Source organism: Prionailurus viverrinus, chromosome B4 (genome assembly GCF_022837055.1).
Source record: "Prionailurus viverrinus isolate Anna chromosome B4, UM_Priviv_1.0, whole genome shotgun sequence".
NCBI lineage: Eukaryota > Metazoa > Chordata > Mammalia > Carnivora > Felidae > Prionailurus > Prionailurus viverrinus.
The window spans coordinates 28,956,225-28,977,320 of record NC_062567.1 but is presented as its reverse complement, the minus strand read 5'-3'; the positions used below and the strand labels follow the sequence as shown (position 1 = coordinate 28,977,320).

Sequence of the window (21,096 nt, the reverse complement as noted above, 5' to 3'; positions counted from 1 at the left end):
TCCTAATTATGTTATTTCAAGAAAGTAAAAAATGTATACCTTTTAGAAAAGTGACTGATTCACACATAGGGCTTGTTTTGAATCTGCAGGAAGACTAATCAGCCCAGGATATGGGGTGTCATTTGTTTCTTTATCAGTTTGGCTCCCTCTAGCTGTCAGTTTGCAAATTTTAGTAGGTTCTAAAATTACACATTCTTTGCCCCTTTCTATAGCACAATTTTTTCATAGGAAGGTTTTGGGGAAAATGATTAACTGATAGAATATATTTTTAGCAAAGATCATATTTAGCCTTTTTATGACAAATTACTAAGGTTCATATATAGGGTTGACAGATTTAGCAAATAAAAATACAGTGTACCCAATAAAATTTATATTTCAGATAAAAAAAACAAGTAATTTTTTAGTGTAAGGATGCTCCAAATACATTAATTGGGCAACTGTATATATTTGCATAGTGTTTTACATCTCATTTAACAAATGAGGATTCTGAGGATCAGAATTTCCAATTCCAAACTATATTTTTCTCATTTTCCCATGGCTTGTTCTTGCTTTTTCATTCTTAGTTTCCCTGTAAGTTCCCAAAAGAAATCAGGTCAGAGGTCTGATCACAGGACACTTGATTTCAAGTTCCAAGGATCCTAAGATATCTTTGTTTTAACTTCACTAAAGGAAATGATTCAATAAGTACGGTCTATGTGCAAGTCCCCAGAAGATCTTTACCTCTCACTAAATGAGGATTCAGTGAACGTAGGAACTATTTCCGTTTGCCGGGTTCCATTTGGACCCTAGTGTTGACCCGCATATCTATAGGCAAGGAATTAAGGCTTAGAGTCACTTGTCCAAGGTGACACTAGTACGAAGTAGGGAGCTGAGATTTAATTCACATAGTCAGCCAGAACAAGATAGTAGCCGTTCCAGGCTTTGTGGGCCATGCAGTCTGTCAGGACCACTCAACGCTCCCATTGTAGGGCCAAAGTAGCCATGGGCAACACACCAATGAACAAGCATGGGTCGCCAAGCTCCAATAAACTTCATTTATGGGCACTGAAATTTGAATTTCAAATAATTTTCACATAGTATGATTTATTGTTCATTTGAATTTTCCCAATCATTTAAAAATGTAAATACCATCCTTAGCTCTAGAGTAGGGATTGGCAAAGTGAGCCTGTAGGTCAAATCCTGCCCACTGCCTGTTTTTGTAAATCAAGTTATTCATCATTTCTCTCCTTGGTGTTCCTCTTGAAGGACAGTCCCATTAATTCTTCATGGTAGATTAATTCATACAGCAGATGTTGTGATTAATCAAGTCCAATGTTTCATCTTTCCCTGGTGCAATATAGGGCTTTTACTAAAGTAATTGGCTTATATTCTTCAGGAGCTCTTTTAAAATGTAAATTGGTAACATTACATTGTATCTATGCATTGGCATAAAACTAGTGGTTATTTTAATGAAATTGTTCTTTAATCAGATAGTCCATTAAGCATTTTCCTCCTAGTTGGGCACTAATCTATGCACAATAACTAGAGAAAGAAATCCACTTACCTTTGGTGACAATTCATCAGGAGCATATACTTGAATTTTTCTTTAGAATTACATCTGTGCTCATCCCTTGTGGAGGGACAAATAACTGTGATAGCCATTGAAATCCTGGTGGCACCTCACTGAGTATTCTCACTTGTGCTGCATCCAGGGGAAGGTGAAGGGAAAATGGAGACTTCTACTTGGGAGTTTTGTTTTTTTCTAATACCTATTATTAACATGTTATATTTTTTCCTTTCAAGCAGTGACATTTTTTTCCTCCTAAAAAGATTAAATCTTTTTTTTTCAAATATTTATTTTTGAGAGAGAGAGAGACAGACAGACAGAGTGTGAGCAGGGAGGGGCAGAAAGAGGCACAGAGACACAGAATCTGAAGCAGACTCCACGCTCTGAGCTGTCAGCACAGAGACCAATGTGGGGCTAGAACTCACGAACTGGGGATCGTGACCTAAGCCAAAGTAGGATGCTTAACTAACTGAGCAACCCAGGTGCCCCAAAATAGATTAAGTCTTAAGCCCAAAACAAAATTTATAGCATCTGAGACAAAAGGTGAATTTGAAATGTCAAGATTTAGATTTTTAATTATTTTTACTGTGTCTTCTTAACTTTCAAAAGAAATGTATGAATCATACTGGATTATGGGAAATGGTTAAGGTATTAGGTATTGTAGGGTGTCAGAATATGCACCCCAATATATACCACGTTTGCATAAGGATTATTTTGAGCTGAAGGCAACTAAGAAGCAGATACAAGAAAAGCTCTCTGCCCTCCCCCTATTTGCCTGAAAGCAAGACATACGTTTACAAAGGTGTCCCCCTTCCTTCTCTATTAGTAAGGACCAAAATTAATCACCAGAGACAACTTTAGACCTTAAGCACCCTGGAGACAGCACCAGAGGAATCTACATAACAACTTCTACTAAACTTTTATTTACCATTAGTTTGTCATAATGTGCCTTCCCACAGTTTGGCTTGCCAGAGACTCAAGGTTCTTTTCCCTTGTCTCATCGCTTCTGTAACACATTAGTGTTCCCTTGCTGAGATTCCACATAAGCCTGAGTTCTAAGCACCACTTTGAGTTACTCATCTCTGAATACTCCAGGTGTAAGGGTGGTACACATGCTAATGAACTTTTGCTTGCTTTTCTCTCATTGATTTGTCTTTTATCAGCGTAGTTTATAGGGCCCCAGCCAGAAAACCTAGGAGAATGTAGGAAAAATAATTTCCGTTCCCCTACAGTATCTTGAAATTATGTTCTCTGCTTCACAAAGGGATTGTGCTCCTGGTTCAGCATAAATCCATTCCCCCAAACACATCTTCTGAAGCCTGAGACCCTGGTTATGGCAGGTGAGGAAAAGAAGAGTCTTTACAGATGCAGTTGTCACCTCTAGCTGGGTGTCAGAATTTTCTGGAGGGCTTTTATTTTTTAAATGCTTATTTATTTTGAGAGTGAGTGAGTGTGAGCAGGGGAGGGGCAGAGAGAGGGAGAGAGAGAATCCAAAGCAGGCTCCACACTGAGCCCTGGAGGGCTTTTAAAACTGAAGTTTTGGGGCACCTGGGTGGCTCAGTTGGGTAAGCTTCAGACTCCTTTTTTTTAATTAAAAAAATTTAACATTTATTCATTTTTTTCAGAGACAGAGACAGAGTATGAGGGAGGAGGGGTGGAGAGAGAGGGAGACACAGAATCCAAAGCAAGCTCCAGGCTCCAAGATGTCAGCACAAGCCTGAGCCTGACACGGGGCTCAGACCCATGAACCGTGAGATCATGACCTGAACTGAAGTTGGACGCTTAACCGACTGAACCATCCAGGCACCCCTAAGCTTCAGACTCTTGATTTTGGCTCAGGTCATGATCTCATGGTTAATGGGATTGAGCCCCACGTAGGCTCCGTGCTAAGTGTGCACCTCCCTTGCTCGCACTCACTCACTCTCTCTCTCTCAAAAAAAAAAAAAAAAAATTAAACCCACAGTTTCCCTAGAGTTTTGGATTCAGTAGGTCTGGGCTGAGGGTCCATAGTTAAGAACACTTCCTCTTGTAGGATTGAATAGGAATCTGTAGGAGTTTCCTGTGGCTGCTGGAATAAATTACCACAAACTGGGTGGCTGAAAACAACACAAATTTATTTCTCAATGGTGGAGGGCGATGCTCCATCCCCAGCACTCTGCCACACACAAACATCACTAATTGACCCACTCTTCAGCTAGTCTTTGCTTTTGCAAGAGAGGAGGGCAAAGAGAGAGAGAGAGAAAGAGGACTAGGGTGTCAGAGAGGTCTTTTTTGGCTCAGCCACCTTTGCCCTCCTTGACGTCTGCATGACTAAAGTAGGGATTTTACCACAAGGATAGTATCCTATAAAAATCCCATCCTCGGGCACCTGGGTGGCTCAGTTGGTTACACTCTTGATTTAGGCTCAGGTCATCATCTCACAATTCAGGGGGTCGAGCCCCCACATCAGACTCCACACTGATGATGCCGAGCCTGCTTGAGATTCTCTCTCTCTTCTGCTCCTTTCTTGCACATGCTCTCTCTCTAAGTAAATAAACTTAAAAAAAAAAAAAAGTCCATCCTCTTTGCAGCCAGTGCAATAATACACATTTCAAACTCAGTGAATCCCCCAAAGCCATGAAATTGTTGCCATGGTAGGCAACAACTGTGCCCTAGCAATACCTGTTGGTCATCACAACACTAACCATGACTTAAGACCCCACACTAGAGAGAAAGTAGGGCATACATAGTCTTGATCATGGCCTTGGGCTTGCTCCAAGGGCACTTTGGCTCAGCAGTGAGACATGTCTATCTCTGTCTCCCAGAACTTTGTGGTCAAGAATTTAGCATCCTGAGTTATGCTTGCTTGCACTCCACTGTTCACATCTGACCACTCTATTGGTCCCAGAAGACTCTTGATGTGGTTTCTTCCCTCTTCCTCTTGAACTTAGCTTCCTTACCAGATAGAATCAGGGCCTCTGTTTCCTCAGTAGTGCTCTGCTTTCCTGGTAATTTGGTCCAATAGAGCCCAATTTCACAGACTGCTTCCAGTAGCTCCACATCTGCCCTGTGCTTGTGGCACAAGTCTTTCTGGTTTAGTACATATGCAGAGGTCTTTTCTCCTGTCAGTGTGTGTTTAGAAATCTGACATATGATTCCTGACAACACGCTTTACTGCCGAGTCTCCCTCTGAATGTTTCCAAGCATTCTGCCACAGGAACCAGTGGGTTGACAGCACTAAATCCACCCAATCCACTACTGAAGGTGTGAGTCCATAAATTCTTTCTTAAATCTCTCTTGCTCTCTGCCTCTGAGGCTCCCATTGCTGCAACATTTTGTGGCAAGTTCCAAAGATGGACAAAAAAAGTCCTTATCTAGTTCCTGGCCTGCATTCCACAGTAACATACCTGGTTTCTGGTATCTTTTCACCTCAGATGAGTTTCCCCACTTGCTAATAGCCAGGATCATACCCAACCTGATACTGCAGGCTCCAGGGGTTCCCATTTTATAGATAAAATAGAATATGGTCTTAATCCAAACATGATTGCCACAGATCCTTCACTTTCCCATGAAAGTTGCCAATTTCTCTTTTTAAATTATATGTCCACTCTGGACCTTGAGTGTAAAATGGAGAGAGAGTTCAGAAAAGATAATATCTCCCCCAAATTAATGATTACAAAAATGGGGAGATTAAAAGCAAAATGATGCTGTAGCAATAAAAAAGGTGTGTGTGTGGGGGGGGGGGTGTCACACTTATAATCTTTAAAAACTCATCAACAAGAGAGAAAAACAGCAGATTCCCACTATCTTCTTGACTGAGCAGGGTTCTAGATGCTTCTAATTCATCCCAGTTCCCACCCCCAGGAGCAGTATAAGAGGAAGGTAGGTGAGTGAGGGGGAAATCCCATAAAAATCACTTTAATACTCCCAACAAAAGAGAGACAAGTCAAAAAGATACATAGGAGCCCAGGGCTAAGTTTTCCTCAAGAACAGGAGATGCTGCTTTCCACTCACCATCTTGGTTGCTCTTTGCTAGAGAAGAAGGCAGAGCAGTGGAAATCAACCAGTGGTGATTATAGCAATAAATGGAGATTGGGGAAAATAGAAGACAAAATGAAAATAAGATTTTATGAGGAAAGAGGGGTCAAAGGAAAAATCAGAGTGGTCAGTTTCATCTCTTGTTTGTTTTCCTTTATTGATCTGTTGTCCTCAGCATCAAATATGATGTTAACTGGTGCTTTGACACACATGTATTTAAAATCATACAAACCTTTCTACTATAGATTTTTTAAATCAGAAACGGGTGCTGAAAGTAGTAAAAATTTTTGGCCTCTATAGAGATATTTTTTCCTTTTTAATAAATATGTGAACTATATTCATAGATTTATTAATACTGAATCATTTTTACATTCCTGAGATGAACTCCACTTAGCTGGTCTCTATTATTCTTTAAAAGTACTGTTAAACTATATTTGCAAATAGTTTATTCAAGATTTTGGCTTCCATATTAAAAACCTAAATTGGTCTGTAATTCTTTCCCAATCTCTGGCACCCAAGGCAGGTTGGTTTGACAGCCACCATGATGAGAAACTTCTGACTAGATTCTAGTTTATTTCCAGCTGTACCCACTGTCAGAGGCAACAGGAAGAACTCCAAAACGTGAGCAAGACATCAGCTGCATTCCCTTGTTTCTGCAACTGTTCATGCTGTCTCTATTTGCCCTGAATGTATACATGGATACTACTACCACAGAGTTACACACACACACACACACACACACACACGTTTTCCTTTTGGAGGATCTAGGGCAGAGCAACTGGAAATGGATTCTTCTCACTGCCCAGGAAACCATCCTGGTAACCTAGAGGGGTTTCCAGGTGCACAAAGACCTGTGCTGCCCATTCTACACCCTTTTCAGGACATCAGAAGTACATAAACTATCCACATATCGTTAATCAGGCCACTTATAGATACGTCTTGAAACGCACACAATGACCTGTCAGTATTGTAACTGGAACGTGGTGATTCTCTTTGTATCCACCAATAAGACACAAAGCCCAAAGACACACAGTGTCTTTGTTGGTGAACCTCTCTAGGCATAGAGGAGTCAGTGCCAGTTCTGAGTCTCAAATTTACATGGTATTCCTACTATTAACACACACAAAATTTCTAGTGGAGAATGGAATGTACAGAATAGGATGAAGAGCTTGATGTGTACAATCAACAATTCCAGTCTTGATCATGAAACCCAAGACAACCATATACTACATTATATTCTTTCCTGTTATTCTAAAGTATCAAGATCAAAAATAAGAATTAAGCGCCAGGATTCACAATTATTCAAATAGGGTCAAGACACCTCTATAAAAATATATAATTTCATCAGTGAAAATTTTGCTTTAAGTCCCAATATCTATTCCATTTCTTCTCCCTTTTTTTAACCTTACAATGTGTTGAGGTACTTCAGAGTCCATCGAGGGGTGAGGAGGTGAGGGAGCAAAGGTTGATGGATTTTTAGTTTAATGTTCTATTGATAAACCTGATAAACCTGATCTGTTGATCTCAGGACCAGATCAACAGAAATGACAAGCTTTGCAAAAACAGAGGCAGTGTTTATGCCTCTGATCCCTAACAGCTCATACAGGGTGTAAGGTCCTTTGATTTGGATAAGCCTTCAATTATAAACAAATCCTTGAGTGGCAAATATGATATCAGCAAAATCATAATACTTTAAAAATACATGTTTAATCCCTTAATAGGCTTAATAACAATGGATCTTTTAATTTCTGAGTGTAGTCTTCACCTGATTGTGTGAAGTGTACTCAACCAAAGATGTAATAATTCTGATTTTTTTTCTAAGTGTGGCTCAAAGCCTAGATGCTATCTGAAGAAATACAAAAAAACAAAAACTTCAGGAATAGAATTCTTTTCTAGTTATTTTGAAATTTCCAGGCACTTCAAATTACAAAAACTACTTAACCATTTCTGTATCACAGCAAACAAAATAAAACCAAATTAGTTGACTATTGGAATGTGAAACACTCTTATTGGAGTGTGAAAGTGTTCCAAATCTGGATAGTGGTGATGATTACACAATTTAGCAAATTTGCACAAAATCATTGAATTGTATACTTAAAACAGGTGAGTTTTATGGCATGTAAATTATACCTCAAGAAAGTTACATGCAACAAATTAGTTGCAATGCTTCCTATGACCACAGAATGTCAGCAAAGTCAGCCATGAAGGATTTTTCCATAAACCTAATTTTCTAAGAAGAAGCCAGCAACTGCTAGATATAGCTGTCTTTCACTACAGAAATGCCTTTGTTCTGGCTCTCAGGTGCTCGAAGTTATCAAAGAGTTGGGCATCAGGAATAAGGAAACACTTTAAGTTTTTTTAATGCTTATTTATTTTTGAGAGAGAGAGAGTGCAAGCAAGGGAGGGCAGAGAGAGAGGAAGACACAGAATCTGAAGCAGGTTCCAGGCTCTGAGCTGTCAGCACAGAGCCTGACGTAGGGGTCAAACTCACAAACTACAAGATTATGACCTGAGCAAAGTCAGACACTTAACCAACTGAGTTACCCATGCGCCCCAGGAAACATTTTCAAATGTTGTCTTATACAGATCTACAATGATTGAAGCTATCAAATCATTTTACTCATGGTATATACAATAAATAAAACTAACCAAGCCACAATAGTTTTGAATAAGCTATTCATTCTTACTGAAAATAACAAAATCATTAAAACTAGTTTTGGACTACTTATACATTGTAGTAAACATATAAACTTTGATTTTTTACAACTATTTTATCTTACATTGTACATTTTAAAGGGGAATTTTTAAAATGGTCTAATTCCCTTTAAGTTAGACAAACATTAACCAGTGAACTTTTCAAGTAACTAGGTAATATGAAGAAATCTTTTAAAAGGAGTACGGTCTCTCTCATTACTTCCATAGATCTTCTGAAAACATAAAATACATTGGATTATAGGAAGGTAAACCTAATACACATTGAAAACCACAACTATTTCTGGGGTAAGACTTCCTTTTGCTCAGTGCAGCCCTGTTATGATTAAGGGCGGAGGAAACTTGTGAGCTGGAAATTTTTCTCTCACATTTTAAGCAGATTTACAAGTAAAGTTTACCTTATTTCTAAGGTTTGTCCAAATAAAGTTTTCAAGTGTCAAAATATTAACCTAGGTTTCCCAAATCAAAATAGATGCCCTGCCTTCATCATGAGCTCAGTTTCAATCTAAGGGCTTTTTGCTTTTGAATTCTGGTTAATACTAAAAGCAACGTGAATGACAATTTCTTGGATTAATGATTTGAATACCAGGAATCCAGAAACTGCTCACAGAGATAAGAAAAAAAAGGATCTGATGAGATGATACTTACATTAACTTTTCTCAGAAATTTGAGGGTCAACTGTTTCCTTCACAGTATCACCAAATGTCAAGGTCAAAGTAGAGAAGACAGAGGCTGAGTGACATGTTAACTGATCTGCCCAAAGTGACAAAGGTGGTTAATTGAACAGTTAGGACTAGAACCAGGTCTGGTGGGCTCTCAGCCATAGACCCTAGATTCAAACACATGTCCAGGGCACCTGGCTGGCTCAGTCAGTTAGGTATCCAACTTTGACTCAGGTCATGATCTCACAGTTTGTGGGTTAGAACCCTGCATCAGGATCTGTGCTGACAGCTTGGAGCCTGGAGCCTGTTTCGGATTCTTTGTCTCCCTCTCTCTCTGCCCCTCCCCTGCTCATGCCCTGTCTCTCTCTGTCTCTCTCTCTTTCCTCTCTCTCAAAAATAAGCGTTTTTTAAACAAAATCACATCCGTTATTCATTCTGCAATTTATATGATCTGTAACATTGGGGATTTTTTTTGTTGTTTCTGTAGTTCTTTCTATCCAGGGCAGATTTGAAAAACACAGATAACCACTGTCTGATTCAAGAACCGTGAAGTAAGTCATGAGACAATGCTTGGGATGCTAAATGCTCTGCAAGAAATATTCAAGTAATTAGTTAAGGTGAAAATGCCTTATGACTGAAAAATTACACATGGAATCCTAATGTGCTTTGGTGAATGAAGTCTATGCCAGCAGTGGAAGGGGCCCCTAGCTGTTCTGCAATCCACGGCAACCCAGTCTTTTTCACTCTCTACCATTATGCTGGGAGCTCCAGTTACTAAGCACTGGTCTGCCAACTTCCCCTGCCCTCCCCCAAACTGCATGATCCTATAAGTATTTCTGGAGCAAGAGCAACCAGGCATTTAATGACGTAAGTCATGTCTCTTGACTTGAAAGATTAATGGGTCAGGCATGTTATGTACCCTTGATAAAAGAGATTTGTGTTCTGCCCTTCAGGGTCTAAATTCCCAACAAAATCCAGCTGGGTAGTATCAATTCAGACATCTCAATAAAAGGATAAATGAAACCATGCAAATAATACAGACCTATACTATGCCTGAAAAAATATGTATATTTTTTGCATTGTCTAAAAGCTGCAATCTTAGTGGCAGCAAATGTGTTTTTATTTTTAACACTATGAGCTAAGTGAGGAAAAGGATAGTAAGAATTCTGGCTGATCAAAGTAGCATACATGCCTGTGTATTTTAAAACATTTTTGTATGTGAAAAAAAAATCTGTGTGTTTATTTTTAAAAAAATTCATATTGAAATGGATTAATGTTACAAAATCTGGAATTTCTAACATTCTGCTATTATTCCTAATTTCATATATCACATCAAAAGTCCCTGAATTTCAGTTGTTCAAAGGCATAGCACTACTCTGTCACTAATCTAACTTTTAAGCAGTTGCCAAATATCATCAGTGCCTTAATCTGCAATCACATTTTTTTGAACTTTCAAGCTAAGATAACAAAACAAATGCTGATCTTGACATCTACTAAGCAACAAGATATACTACATTTTTTAAGCTTGAAAATATCACTGCTCTCCCACAGTGAATGAAAGATGTACTTTCCCAGTATTGTCAATAATTTCTAGTGATATGATCATGCCCCCCGATCCTTTGGAACCCCACAGTCTGATAACAGGTCAAGATAAGAATTAAAATGCTATCCATGGCCACAACTGAGTGACACCCACACATAGTATGGGGGGCAAGACTCTTTAACATTGGTCTCATTTTCCATTATGTTCTAACCACCTAAAATAACTAATTATAAGCAATTCAAACAAAATCAGCAATTTTGCTGCAAAATGATTCATTTTAAAATCACTTATTTACCCATCAGTTTTTAAGCCTTAGTAGACTAAGAATGGTTAAAACAGAATAAGGAGTTACAGAAATGGCACATGCATCATGTTGGGCTGTGGCTATAACACTAGTCTTGTATGCTCAGTAAATATTGGATGGGTGCAACCATCCATGACTTAGGGGAAAACTGGGTGAGGCCTGACCCCAGAGTGTGTTCTCCAAAATTTAATGTGCTTCAGAAACAGGAGTGCAACTGGGTAAAAATAGAAATGCTCATACCTACTAAATAAAAATTCTAGATATATGGAATGCCAAACAATAAATATATAGGTACAGTCATGTTATCCTTTATCTAAAAAGCTGATTTTTAATAGCTTCCCTATTAGGCTACTTATTTCCTCAAAAGTGTATCAATAGTTACTGTGTTTAAAAGGTAGGAATTTTACATTTTTTTAATGTTAATCTTTGAGAGAGAGAGAGAGACAGAACATGAGTAGGGGACAGGCAGAGAGATAGAGACACAGAATCTGAAGCAGGCTTCAGGCTCCGCTGTCAGCACAGAGCCTATGCGTGGCTCAAACCATAAACTGCGAGATCATGACCTGAGCTGAAATCAGATACCCAACTGACTGAGCCACCCAGGCACCCCTAAAACGTAAGAATTTTAAAGTTTATTCCTAAGTCAAACCCTGACACTGGTCTGCCTTAAGTCCGTGCTTTCCAGAGCTCATCAAACACTTGTTTGGTGTTAAGGCTTGTTGAGAGCTATTTGTTCTAGAGACCCTTACACCGTATGTCAAATGTCCTCATAAAGTAGTAGGCCACGACAGACCTGACAGGGTCCCTGCATCCTCCCACTGTTTCCCAGAGACCAGCGGGACTTTCCTACAGTGAGTGACAAGGCATTCCTTCATGAGCTTCCCTCTCATCAGACCACAGGGGCAAAAAAAAAAAAAAAAAAAAAAAAAAAAATCAAGGCATCATGGTAATATAGATTACCATACTAGTTAAAAGGTCTGAGTATTCTGGTCTCTCCATGGCCAAGAGCTATCAGTAGTTAAGTAAATTAACCTGAAATTTGGCTTTCTTGTCTATAAAATTAAAGGAGTAAACTATAGTTGATCCTTGAACAATGCAGGGGTTGGGGTGCTGACATCCCCTTCCCTACTGTAAAAATCCAACCCTTTTGACCCCCCCGCAAAACTTTAATAGCCTATTATTGACCAGAAGACTTAATGATAACAGTCAATTAACACATTTTATATATTGTGTACTGTATTCTTACAATAAACTAAGCTAGAGGAATAAAATGTTAAGAAGATCATAAAACACATTTACAGTTTTGTACCATAAAATAATCATGTACAAGTGGACCCATGAACTTCAAACCATATTGTTTAAGGGTCAACTGTACACTTTCAGGATTTCTTTCACCTTGATGATTTGACTTCAATGAGTACAACTGTTGATGTGATGTGCCAATAGCCAAACTACAGAGTCATTTTCTTCTGATCAAAATCAGGGATTTTAGAAACCAGAGAAACTAATAAATGCTTTTGCTCATTAGGAAATAAAAAGTTTGGAGATTTCTAGATCTAACCACTTGGAACCAGAGAACTATCACCACAGCAGCCATCACCTGCTTGGCCAGCATGCACTTCTTATGGTCCCTCTCCTACATTTAATCCAAGCTAGGTCAGAGCCCTGAGGCAGAGGCATTGTGTCCCTTGCCTGGTTCTTTCATTTTTTTATTTCTTTTTTTTTTTAATGTTTATTTATTTTTGAGAGAGAGAGAAACAGAGACAGAGTGCGAGGGGGGGAGATGGAGAGAGAGAGGGAGACAAAGAATTTGAAGCAGGCTCCAGGCTCAGAGTTGTCAGCACAGAGCTTGCACAGGGCTTGAACTCATGAACTGCAAGATCATGGCCTGAGCCAAAGTCTGACACTCAACTGACTGAGCTATGCAGGCACCCCTCCCCTTGCCTGGTTCTGCTCTTGATCTTGAGCTCTGACAGCTATGGAACCTTGGGCAAGTTACTTGCCCTTGTCTTCAAGCCTGTTTCTTCATCTGCCAACTGGGGATGACAATAAAAGTACCAACACTTGTTGGGTTATGAGAATTAACTGTGATAAGCCCTATATGGCACATTGTTTGGTGCCTGGCACAGAGTAAGCACTCTGTAAATGGCAGCAATTATTTTTGATGACAGCCGCATGGTTATAGCATCCATAGAACTCAGCACATGACTGAAGAAAGTAAAAAAAAAAAAAAAAAAAAAAAAAGTCCATGAAGTCACATGGTTGTCACAGCCCCTGGTCCTCTCTCCTTCTGGACTTACTCTTACTAATGCAACCTCACTTGTTGACTTGAAGGAATGAATGAACGTGCTGACTCTCTATATCTCTTTCCAGAAACTCCAGATCACACAGCTCTGACGATGGGATAATAATTTAAGGAAGCAGGTGGCATGATCGATGAATTAAAGGTATCTCTTTCACAAAAAAGAAACTGGTAATAGTGGTTGCCCTCCCAGGAGGTGGCATCAAATCAGGGACAGGAGACTGACTTTTCACCATATGCCATTGTAGCTCTTGAAATTTGAACCTCAAATATGTGTTACCTACATTAAAAAATGTTCTTTAATGTGCTAATTTTTGAAAAGTAAAAAGTCAATTTGTAACTTAGAAGAGCATATGCCTTCCCCTCATGAGAGTTGGGAAGCTGAAAGTCCAGCCTCACGTGCCCTTCAGAGTATCTGAGTGCCCGTGGTTGCTACCCTGCCCATGCACCCCCACAACTGGGAGGTGATGGACAGACCCCATGGGAGGTGGGACAAAGAGAAGGAAAATCTTTCTGGTTCAGAATTATTTCAGGTTTTGACTGGTTTCTGCACAGAGGAATCAAAGGAATACCTACTGTAGATTTAGAGCAGGGCTTTATGTCCAGTTCTATTCTACTGCCCAGGGAAGGCAAAGACCTGAATTAAAAGAAAGAACAGAGAGTGAATGAAGTGTGTGTGTGCACGTGTGTGTGCGCACGTTTGTGTGTGTACTCCAAATAACCCATGCTGGCTCAGCTTTTCGATGCTCTTTTCCCAAATATTTTTCTGATAAAGAAATCTGAAAAAAACTCGGCATCCTTTTGAAAATTAAGACTGGCTTGGAAATAACAAGGGCCGCACTGTATTTGAGCAAGTACAATGAAGTACAACAAAGTTATATAACAAGGTTAGCTTTCTCCTTTTACTCATCATTTTCCATCCCTGATGGAATTAATTATGTGTGGGTGTGTAAAGAAGATGGCCCTGAAAAGAAATATCTTAAATCTCATTGTAAGCTATCACACTGCACCCCATGGCAAAATGGATCTCTGAAGAACAAACATGTTAAAAATGCTTTGCACTAAAATACATTTGGAATTCTAAAATGCATAAATATGAAACATAGCTATGATAAAATGGATTTATACAGAATATTGAAATATACCATGCTCAAGTAGTTCAGAATCAGGCCTGTGTCTTTGGGACGACCTTAGAAAAGATGAGCCACATTTAAGTTCCTGAAAACCTTGGTACATACTATAAAACAGGAAAATCAGTGCGTCATGGCTAGCCGGCTGGCTTGCAACTCTGCTTAGCTCACACATGTCCAAATTGCTTCATTCTTTTTGGTTGTAGACTAGAAAAACTGTGTTGGTTTCACAAGTCCTCATTTGTTTTCAAAGTGTACTTTCAGCACGTAGGAAACAGACTGTACTGGACATTAAGAAGAATATAATAAAGAAAACCTAGAAGTGTGGTTGCTGATGCGAAAGGTCCTACTTCAAGCAAGCCTAGAGCTGAAACACATTTAAATGTGCGGCAGAAATTCATTTCCTTTATTTTCTCGCTTCAAATGATTTAACATCGAGAACTACCTAGTTAAATCTGAAAAGGAGGCGTAATCCCACGATTCACGATCGGTAATTTCTACACGCATAAGTCCAGATTCTGAAAATTATAGGAGAAAAAAAAAGAGACACAAATGCAATGACAGCTGTGGATTCTACGCAACACTGTTCAACAAGGTGTACAATATCCACGCAGCTTCCAATTCGCTGCTCGCTGTTTAGCGAGAGGTTGTAGTCAGTATCTGTTGAAGGCCGAATGGAGAGCTATCAAACTGTATTTTTAGCAGCACAAGTTTTTGTTTCAGGGACACACTGGAGAAGTAAGAATTAAAAGTTCCCACACACCTCTGAGAGCTTGGCCCAAGTCCCCTCTTAACAACCTCCACTTAACTTCCTGGACAGTTGAAGCACTCATGCGTCTTCCTTACGTTGTCAGCTGCCCACACACCATTCTCCCAGAGCCCCAGTTTGATCCAACACTGATGGCCATATGCTTCATAGAAGCCTGAAACCCTCTCAGCCCCAAGGGTAGAATCTTCACTAGTAATCCACTCCTCTTGCCAGCGATTGGTTATGGAGGGAGGTTCTGGTGAAAATCTAGCTGGTAAAACTCGAGGGACTCTGCTGCTGAAGGTCTGGTGTGCAAGTCTTCCTTGCTCTTAAAACAGGACAGAAGAATGGGGTGTGCCACTTGTCCCCTCTCCGGTGCCTGCATCTGTAGCAGCAATATCGAGATTGGGGGGAACCAGCCAAAACAGGGAGCAATGATCTGGTCGTGAGGCCATTGTTAAGTCACTAAATTAAACAAGCATGGGATTTCCTACCTCTGCACTTCTTGTTTGGGGAGGGCATAATATCTCCTCCTAGTTTAAACCACTGGGGAATGAGGAGACACCTGCTTTTTGTGGCCCCAAGTAATCAGATGCAATCTCCTTCCTCTGAAATAACAAGCTATTTTATAGAGCAGAGACCACACAGGAACACACGCACAGGCTTTCCCTCTCTTGGAAACTAAACTCTTGTGTGAGGAGTAACGTTCTAAATTCAAGCTCCTTGGAGTATAGCGCATGCGCTGCATGCCCCGTCCTGAATACCCTCCTCCCCCACACTGTCACGTACTTCAGACCCAGTTCAAAATCTGCCTCCTCCACGATAGTTTCTTATTTAATCCTTGCCTACATCTACCTGTAATCCTAACATATGGCATTCACTGCCTCTAACTTTTTTACATCTTGTCTGCTGATCCTTGTGTCTCCCTCTCAGCTCCACACTGAGCACACATTTGATTTACAGCGACTGACTGAATATGAAGCCCCATTTTTCTTCACCTGAAACTTGGGATTGTCCTTTCCTCTTTTCTTCCTTGTCTTCTTTCCTCATCTTACTTCTCTGTAGAAGAAAAGACAAAAATTGAGATAAAAGAGATTCGGAGCTCAGATTCTGAAGGTAGGTAAGTCTTTCTAAAGAAAGGCCCAAATGGCAGGCCCTACCTTCTGGGAGTTACAGATAAGGGAAAGAATTATGGCTGGTGGGGGCTGGGGGTACAGCAGTTAGACACGATACAAATGACCTCCTGTTTCTGTACCTCCCTGACATACTGACCAGGTTCCACTATTGAAAGTAGGGGTTGGGGGTGGGAGGGACATCCTGAACAAATCAGAAGTTATGAGAGAACATAGAGCAGAGTCTAGCACATGGTAGGCACTCAACAAATGTCTCAGGAGTGAATGAGAGATGACAGAGCATCTTACCAGTAGGGCTTCGGGCTTATACCTTGAAGGTTTTTATTATAAAAACAGAACAAAATGTAAATACCAGTAATAACACTGGTAGTGAACTTCATCTGAATGTGCTGACAAAAAAATCTTTGATCTGGTGTAGACTTCAAGATGTTTTGAAAGGGAAAATAAAATCTTGGGTTGTTTTGGTTTTTACTTTAAAACTCCTAATGGCTGTTAGCTCAAACTCACAACCAGGGGCCGTCAACAGGAGATTTCCAGAATATCTGCAGAAAGGCCTACTCCATCACACAACCTGAATCTCCGGCAGCCACTCTTCTGTGTAACAGCTCTGGGGCCATCCTACTGATGAGATGGCGCAAAGGGCATCTGCAAAGAGCATGACCCAGTGTAGAAACAGGCTTCCACACACGTGAAGCTATACAGATACATTTTTAACGTCAACTTTTAACACGTTCCAAATATTAAAAATTTGTCATAACTTTCATTAGGCTATTCATTCAAACCGACACTAAGAACTTTTCTGCAAGATCTTTTATATTACACAATAGAGTAAAAACTGTAGTAAAGGTTCAGATAGTTAAATGAGCACCACACACTACAAAGTGTAACCAACATGGTTCTATTAAAAACTCTCTTCAACTATGGCATTCAAGGACAGCAATACAATATTTTCTTTACAAAGCAAGTAATATAAAAATCTGCAAATGCCATAAATTCATTTATAGGCTATTATTTTCATATAGGCATATCATTAGATTCTTTCAATTTTTTCTTTCAATTCTTTCCTGAGGTATTTTTTTGTTTGTTTGTGGTTTGCTTTTACTGTACTGCTGGATGCATTATCTTGATCATCCTTTCCTAAAATGATTTTTAAAGACCTGCAAAAAAATTTTATTGCATAGGACACTATTCAGGACACAGAGGTTAGGAACTGCAAATATGTGGCATTGGAACAAGTCTTACAAATACTGCATTTTAAGAATTTGTTACATACATTTTTTACAGCTGTCTCTTTTTAAAAAATTGAAGTTATAGCTAATAGTTAACTACGTACAGTGAGGCATTTTAGGAATGTCAGAGGTTAGAGAATATGATGAATGATACAAAGGAAAAAAGCCGTAATTCTTGCTGGCTATATATTGTATTGCCTTCAAAAGCAACTGTACATGTTGTAATCAGTTCATAGTTAAATATTTCTACTAATCTGTTTTGGGAGAGCAAATGTCTTTCAAAGTTTCAAGTTCCTCTATGAGCTTCTTGTTCTGAACCTCCAGCACTGCAACTCGACTCTCCAGACATTTTACATATTCTTTCTTTCGACGTCGACATTCTTTAGCAGCTTCCCTGAAAAAAAGTAGAAGCAAAGGGGGAAACAAAACACTTTTTTGCATGCTATTGACAAGCAGGCTGAAGTAAGCTTGCTAAATGTGATCATGGCTGCATTCCAAATCTTGGAACAGCGTTCCCAATTCAATGTCAAACACTAAGCCAAACTGGATTCTTAAGGGTCACAAGTGTCCCTTCCACAAGTCCACATGGCAATTAGTAGAATTGCTGCATCTCCTGCCTTGATTAGAGTTCATAGTAAACAAGGTCCAAGTCAAAGACAGTTACTCTGCTTTATGGCAATAAAGATCTTTGAGGGCCTTGAGTTCCTCAATGAGAGTCTTGTTTTGGTTTTCAAGCACAGCCACACGATTTTCAAGACATTTGACATATTCTTTCTTCTTCCTGCGACACTCCCGGGCAGCTTCCCTGGAACCAACACAAGGCAAATGACTACAGGAACAACTTCCCAGCACAATTCAGACCGGCTCAAATGAACTTCTGCCCCCCAAACTCAACAGCCAATCAATCCTAGGTAAGGTTTATACAAAGCCACACAACAAATGTAACCAAGCACATGCCTTTTATAAGATTACTTTAAAACAACAGGACCGACTTGAGAGCACAATTTGCCCATCATTCGTTGTACATGGTGTTTTCTTAGGGCACACATTCCATGATCACAGTGACCAGAATGGTTTTCAGTAACCTAAAACAATAGGACCACATTCCCAAGTGGAAATTCTACAAAAACACTTACAGATCCTTTTAAGTCTCTTCGTTATTTTTGTCCACCAAAAGCCACATATTCCATCACAATGAATTAACTTTATTTGATCAAAAATACTGGAAAAAATTAATCCTCAGAAACTTGAAATGTCATTATTGGAGATTTTGATTCTTCAAGACTAAATACCAGTAAAACAAATAAGCTCAACCACGACTGCAAGAAGCAGTTTATTGGCTAGAAAACAACCTGGATACAGACAACAGGAAGCAAGTCATGTACATTTTCATGAACCAAAATGAAATGGACTCTGCTTTTGAAAATTAAGGAAGAGAAGAAGGGAGGGTACATAATACAACACTCAGTAATTCAGATCATTTAAAGCCATGAAGTGAAAGCACCACAATTAAAATTTTGGAAAGGAAGCTACTACATAACCCAAAAGTGTATTTCAAGACTGTTTTCTAATCAAGTGCATTAATTACCCAATATACGGATTGTTGAAGCACTGTAGGCATGCCCAAAGGACAGACCAGCCAAAGCAACAAACACAAACAGATGTGCTAGTCATTTTCATGTATAGCCCCACCAAAAAAGAATAAATACAGCCAACATTTTTCTTTCTCCTGATTTTTAGGGTGGGAGGGGGTGGCAACCACATCATTTAAGTCCTCTGTAGAATGCACCCTCTGATAACAGTGTTATTTTGGAGTAGTCAACTGAAAATAACTGCCTTTGGGGTGTGCTTCATATCAGAAAAGCCTACACTGAAACAGATAACTCACACATATATTAACAAAAGCTGTGTTGGATGGCTGAACACCAGTTACTATAATGCCGACTCACAGTGCCCCAATTCTGAACCAGGAGTGATGTGCACAATAGATTTAGCCAATTCTGCTGTATTTTTAGGATGGTTTACTCTCACTAACAACTTGTTATCTGTGTTTTCTCCATGGGACCCAGTATCAGCAGAAAAAAGACCTTGAAATCCCAGTGAACTGCAGGAAAAGATCAACTCCTACTTCCTAGCCAAGAACAATGCCCTCACCCTGTGAACTCACAAAGCTCTCAGACTTCTCAACTAGTTAACAACAACAACAAAAAAAATGTAAAAAGTGAACTGAATCTGTTTAATACAGATTTATTTAATCTAAATGATGCATCGGGAAAAATTGAGAATAAATCCAAGCACACTCATAAATTTGCCAGTTTGAGAACATAATTAAACTTTTCTATAAAGGAACTAAAATACATTTATTAATACCAAGATTTTCATGATTGGATCATTGTATTAAATTCTAGATTTGGAAGGGAGATAGTCATTTTACAAAGCAAGTTACCATTAAATGAAATTTGAAATATCTAATAGCAGTGTTGTGAAATATTTATTTTTTTTTCATTTTCTTTACCAAAGTATAATATTTGTCATAAATATCATAATTCATATCTCATGTGGGTGCAGGCGCATGTTACCAGTGAAAATGTTCCAAACACAAAGCTTTAAATGATCACACCAGTAGATGGTACATTCCTAAGTATTTCCCAGCTATGGAAAACACCTGTTTCTTCTATTAATAGTTAGCTCAGTTTTCAGGCCGTGCATTTATTTGGATATATCCTCAGCATGAAGAGGAAATACATAGCAAAGAGGAAATGTTGACATGGCTGTAAAGAAACACAAACTGTCACTGGACTGGGAGAAATATCTATCATATCTATCATAAATGCCAGCCAAAGAATAAAGAAGGAAATGTATAAGAGGTCTTTCAGGTTAATAAGTAAAACCTACATACGTTCCATGAAGTTAAATGTGAAGCTTACTCTGAGGTCTTTCTGAGATGACTCTGGTATAGTACAGCGGGCAGGCTCTGGAATAAAGACTGCCTGATCGCATACCCAGGTTCTGTCCAGTGCAGGATGCTACAACTTACTACTTAACCTCTCTGAACCTGAGTTCCTCTTCTGTAAAGTAAGGATCATAACCACACCCTTTCTTATGTGAAAGTTACATGAGAGTTAAAGAAAGAAACAGTAGAAATGAAGCACTTAAAACCTACCTATGGTACTTGCTCAAGTGAGCAACCTATTAGCCATTGATCATCTACTTTTCCCTTGTCCTGCTCTGAAGTTGAGATCTGGAAAGTTAGAATAGATCCTTCTCAGAATCCCTTGGAGCTAGGGATTCTATTAGCTATTTCTAACCAAGGAAATGTGGGTGAAAGATGCAGGGGGGTAGGGGGGCTGGTATACCTGGGTGGTTCAGTCAGTTAAGTGTCCAACTTTGGCTCAGGTCATTATCTCACTGTTCATGCATTTGAGCCCAAATCGGGCTCTGTGCTAACAGCTCAGAGCCTGGAGCCTTCCTCAGATTCTGTCTCCTTCTCTCTCTGCCCCTCCCCCACTCACGTGGATGCTCTCTCTCAAAAATAAATAATAAAACATAAAAAAAAAAAAAAAAGGAAAGAAAGATGCTGGGAGGGTCTCCCAGGAGAAGTTTTCAGAAAGGTTAGACTCAGCCAGCCCCAGTTTTGGGCTCCAGCCCTTTTCCCTTCTTCCCGCCTGATGAAATGCCTAGATATGTGGCAGCCATGTTGTGATAATAAGAACAAATGTCAGTGCTGAAGATGACAGAGCAGGGAGGAAAAACCTGGATCCCTGATGACA

At 39.5% G+C, this 21,096-nt stretch overlaps 1 protein-coding gene and 1 long non-coding RNA gene across 30 annotated transcripts in view; one reads left to right on the top strand and one right to left on the bottom strand.

Annotated features, from left to right (window-relative positions):
- The first annotated feature begins 12,643 nt into the window (after window positions 1-12,643).
- On the top strand, window positions 12,644-20,066 carry LOC125170788 (uncharacterized). The gene is made up of 3 exons (XR_007154092.1): window positions 12,644-13,231; window positions 18,127-18,237; window positions 19,396-20,066. It is a non-coding gene; the product is annotated as an uncharacterized LOC125170788 (long non-coding RNA).
- The window catches only part of CREM (cAMP responsive element modulator), a 71,805-nt gene continuing 67,688 nt past the window's right edge, over window positions 16,980-21,096 (bottom strand). For 22 of the 29 annotated variants that reach the window (XM_047867561.1, XM_047867552.1, XM_047867557.1 and 19 more), the window contains one exon: window positions 16,980-17,720. In XM_047867561.1, the coding sequence (XP_047723517.1) occupies window positions 17,576-17,720 (145 nt within the window). In that variant the 3' untranslated portion in view covers window positions 16,980-17,575. Of the gene's footprint in view, window positions 17,721-17,771; window positions 18,132-21,096 lie in introns of those variants that run through there. The other 7 variants (XM_047867562.1, XM_047867554.1, XM_047867544.1 and 4 more) reach the window with 1 other exon arrangement.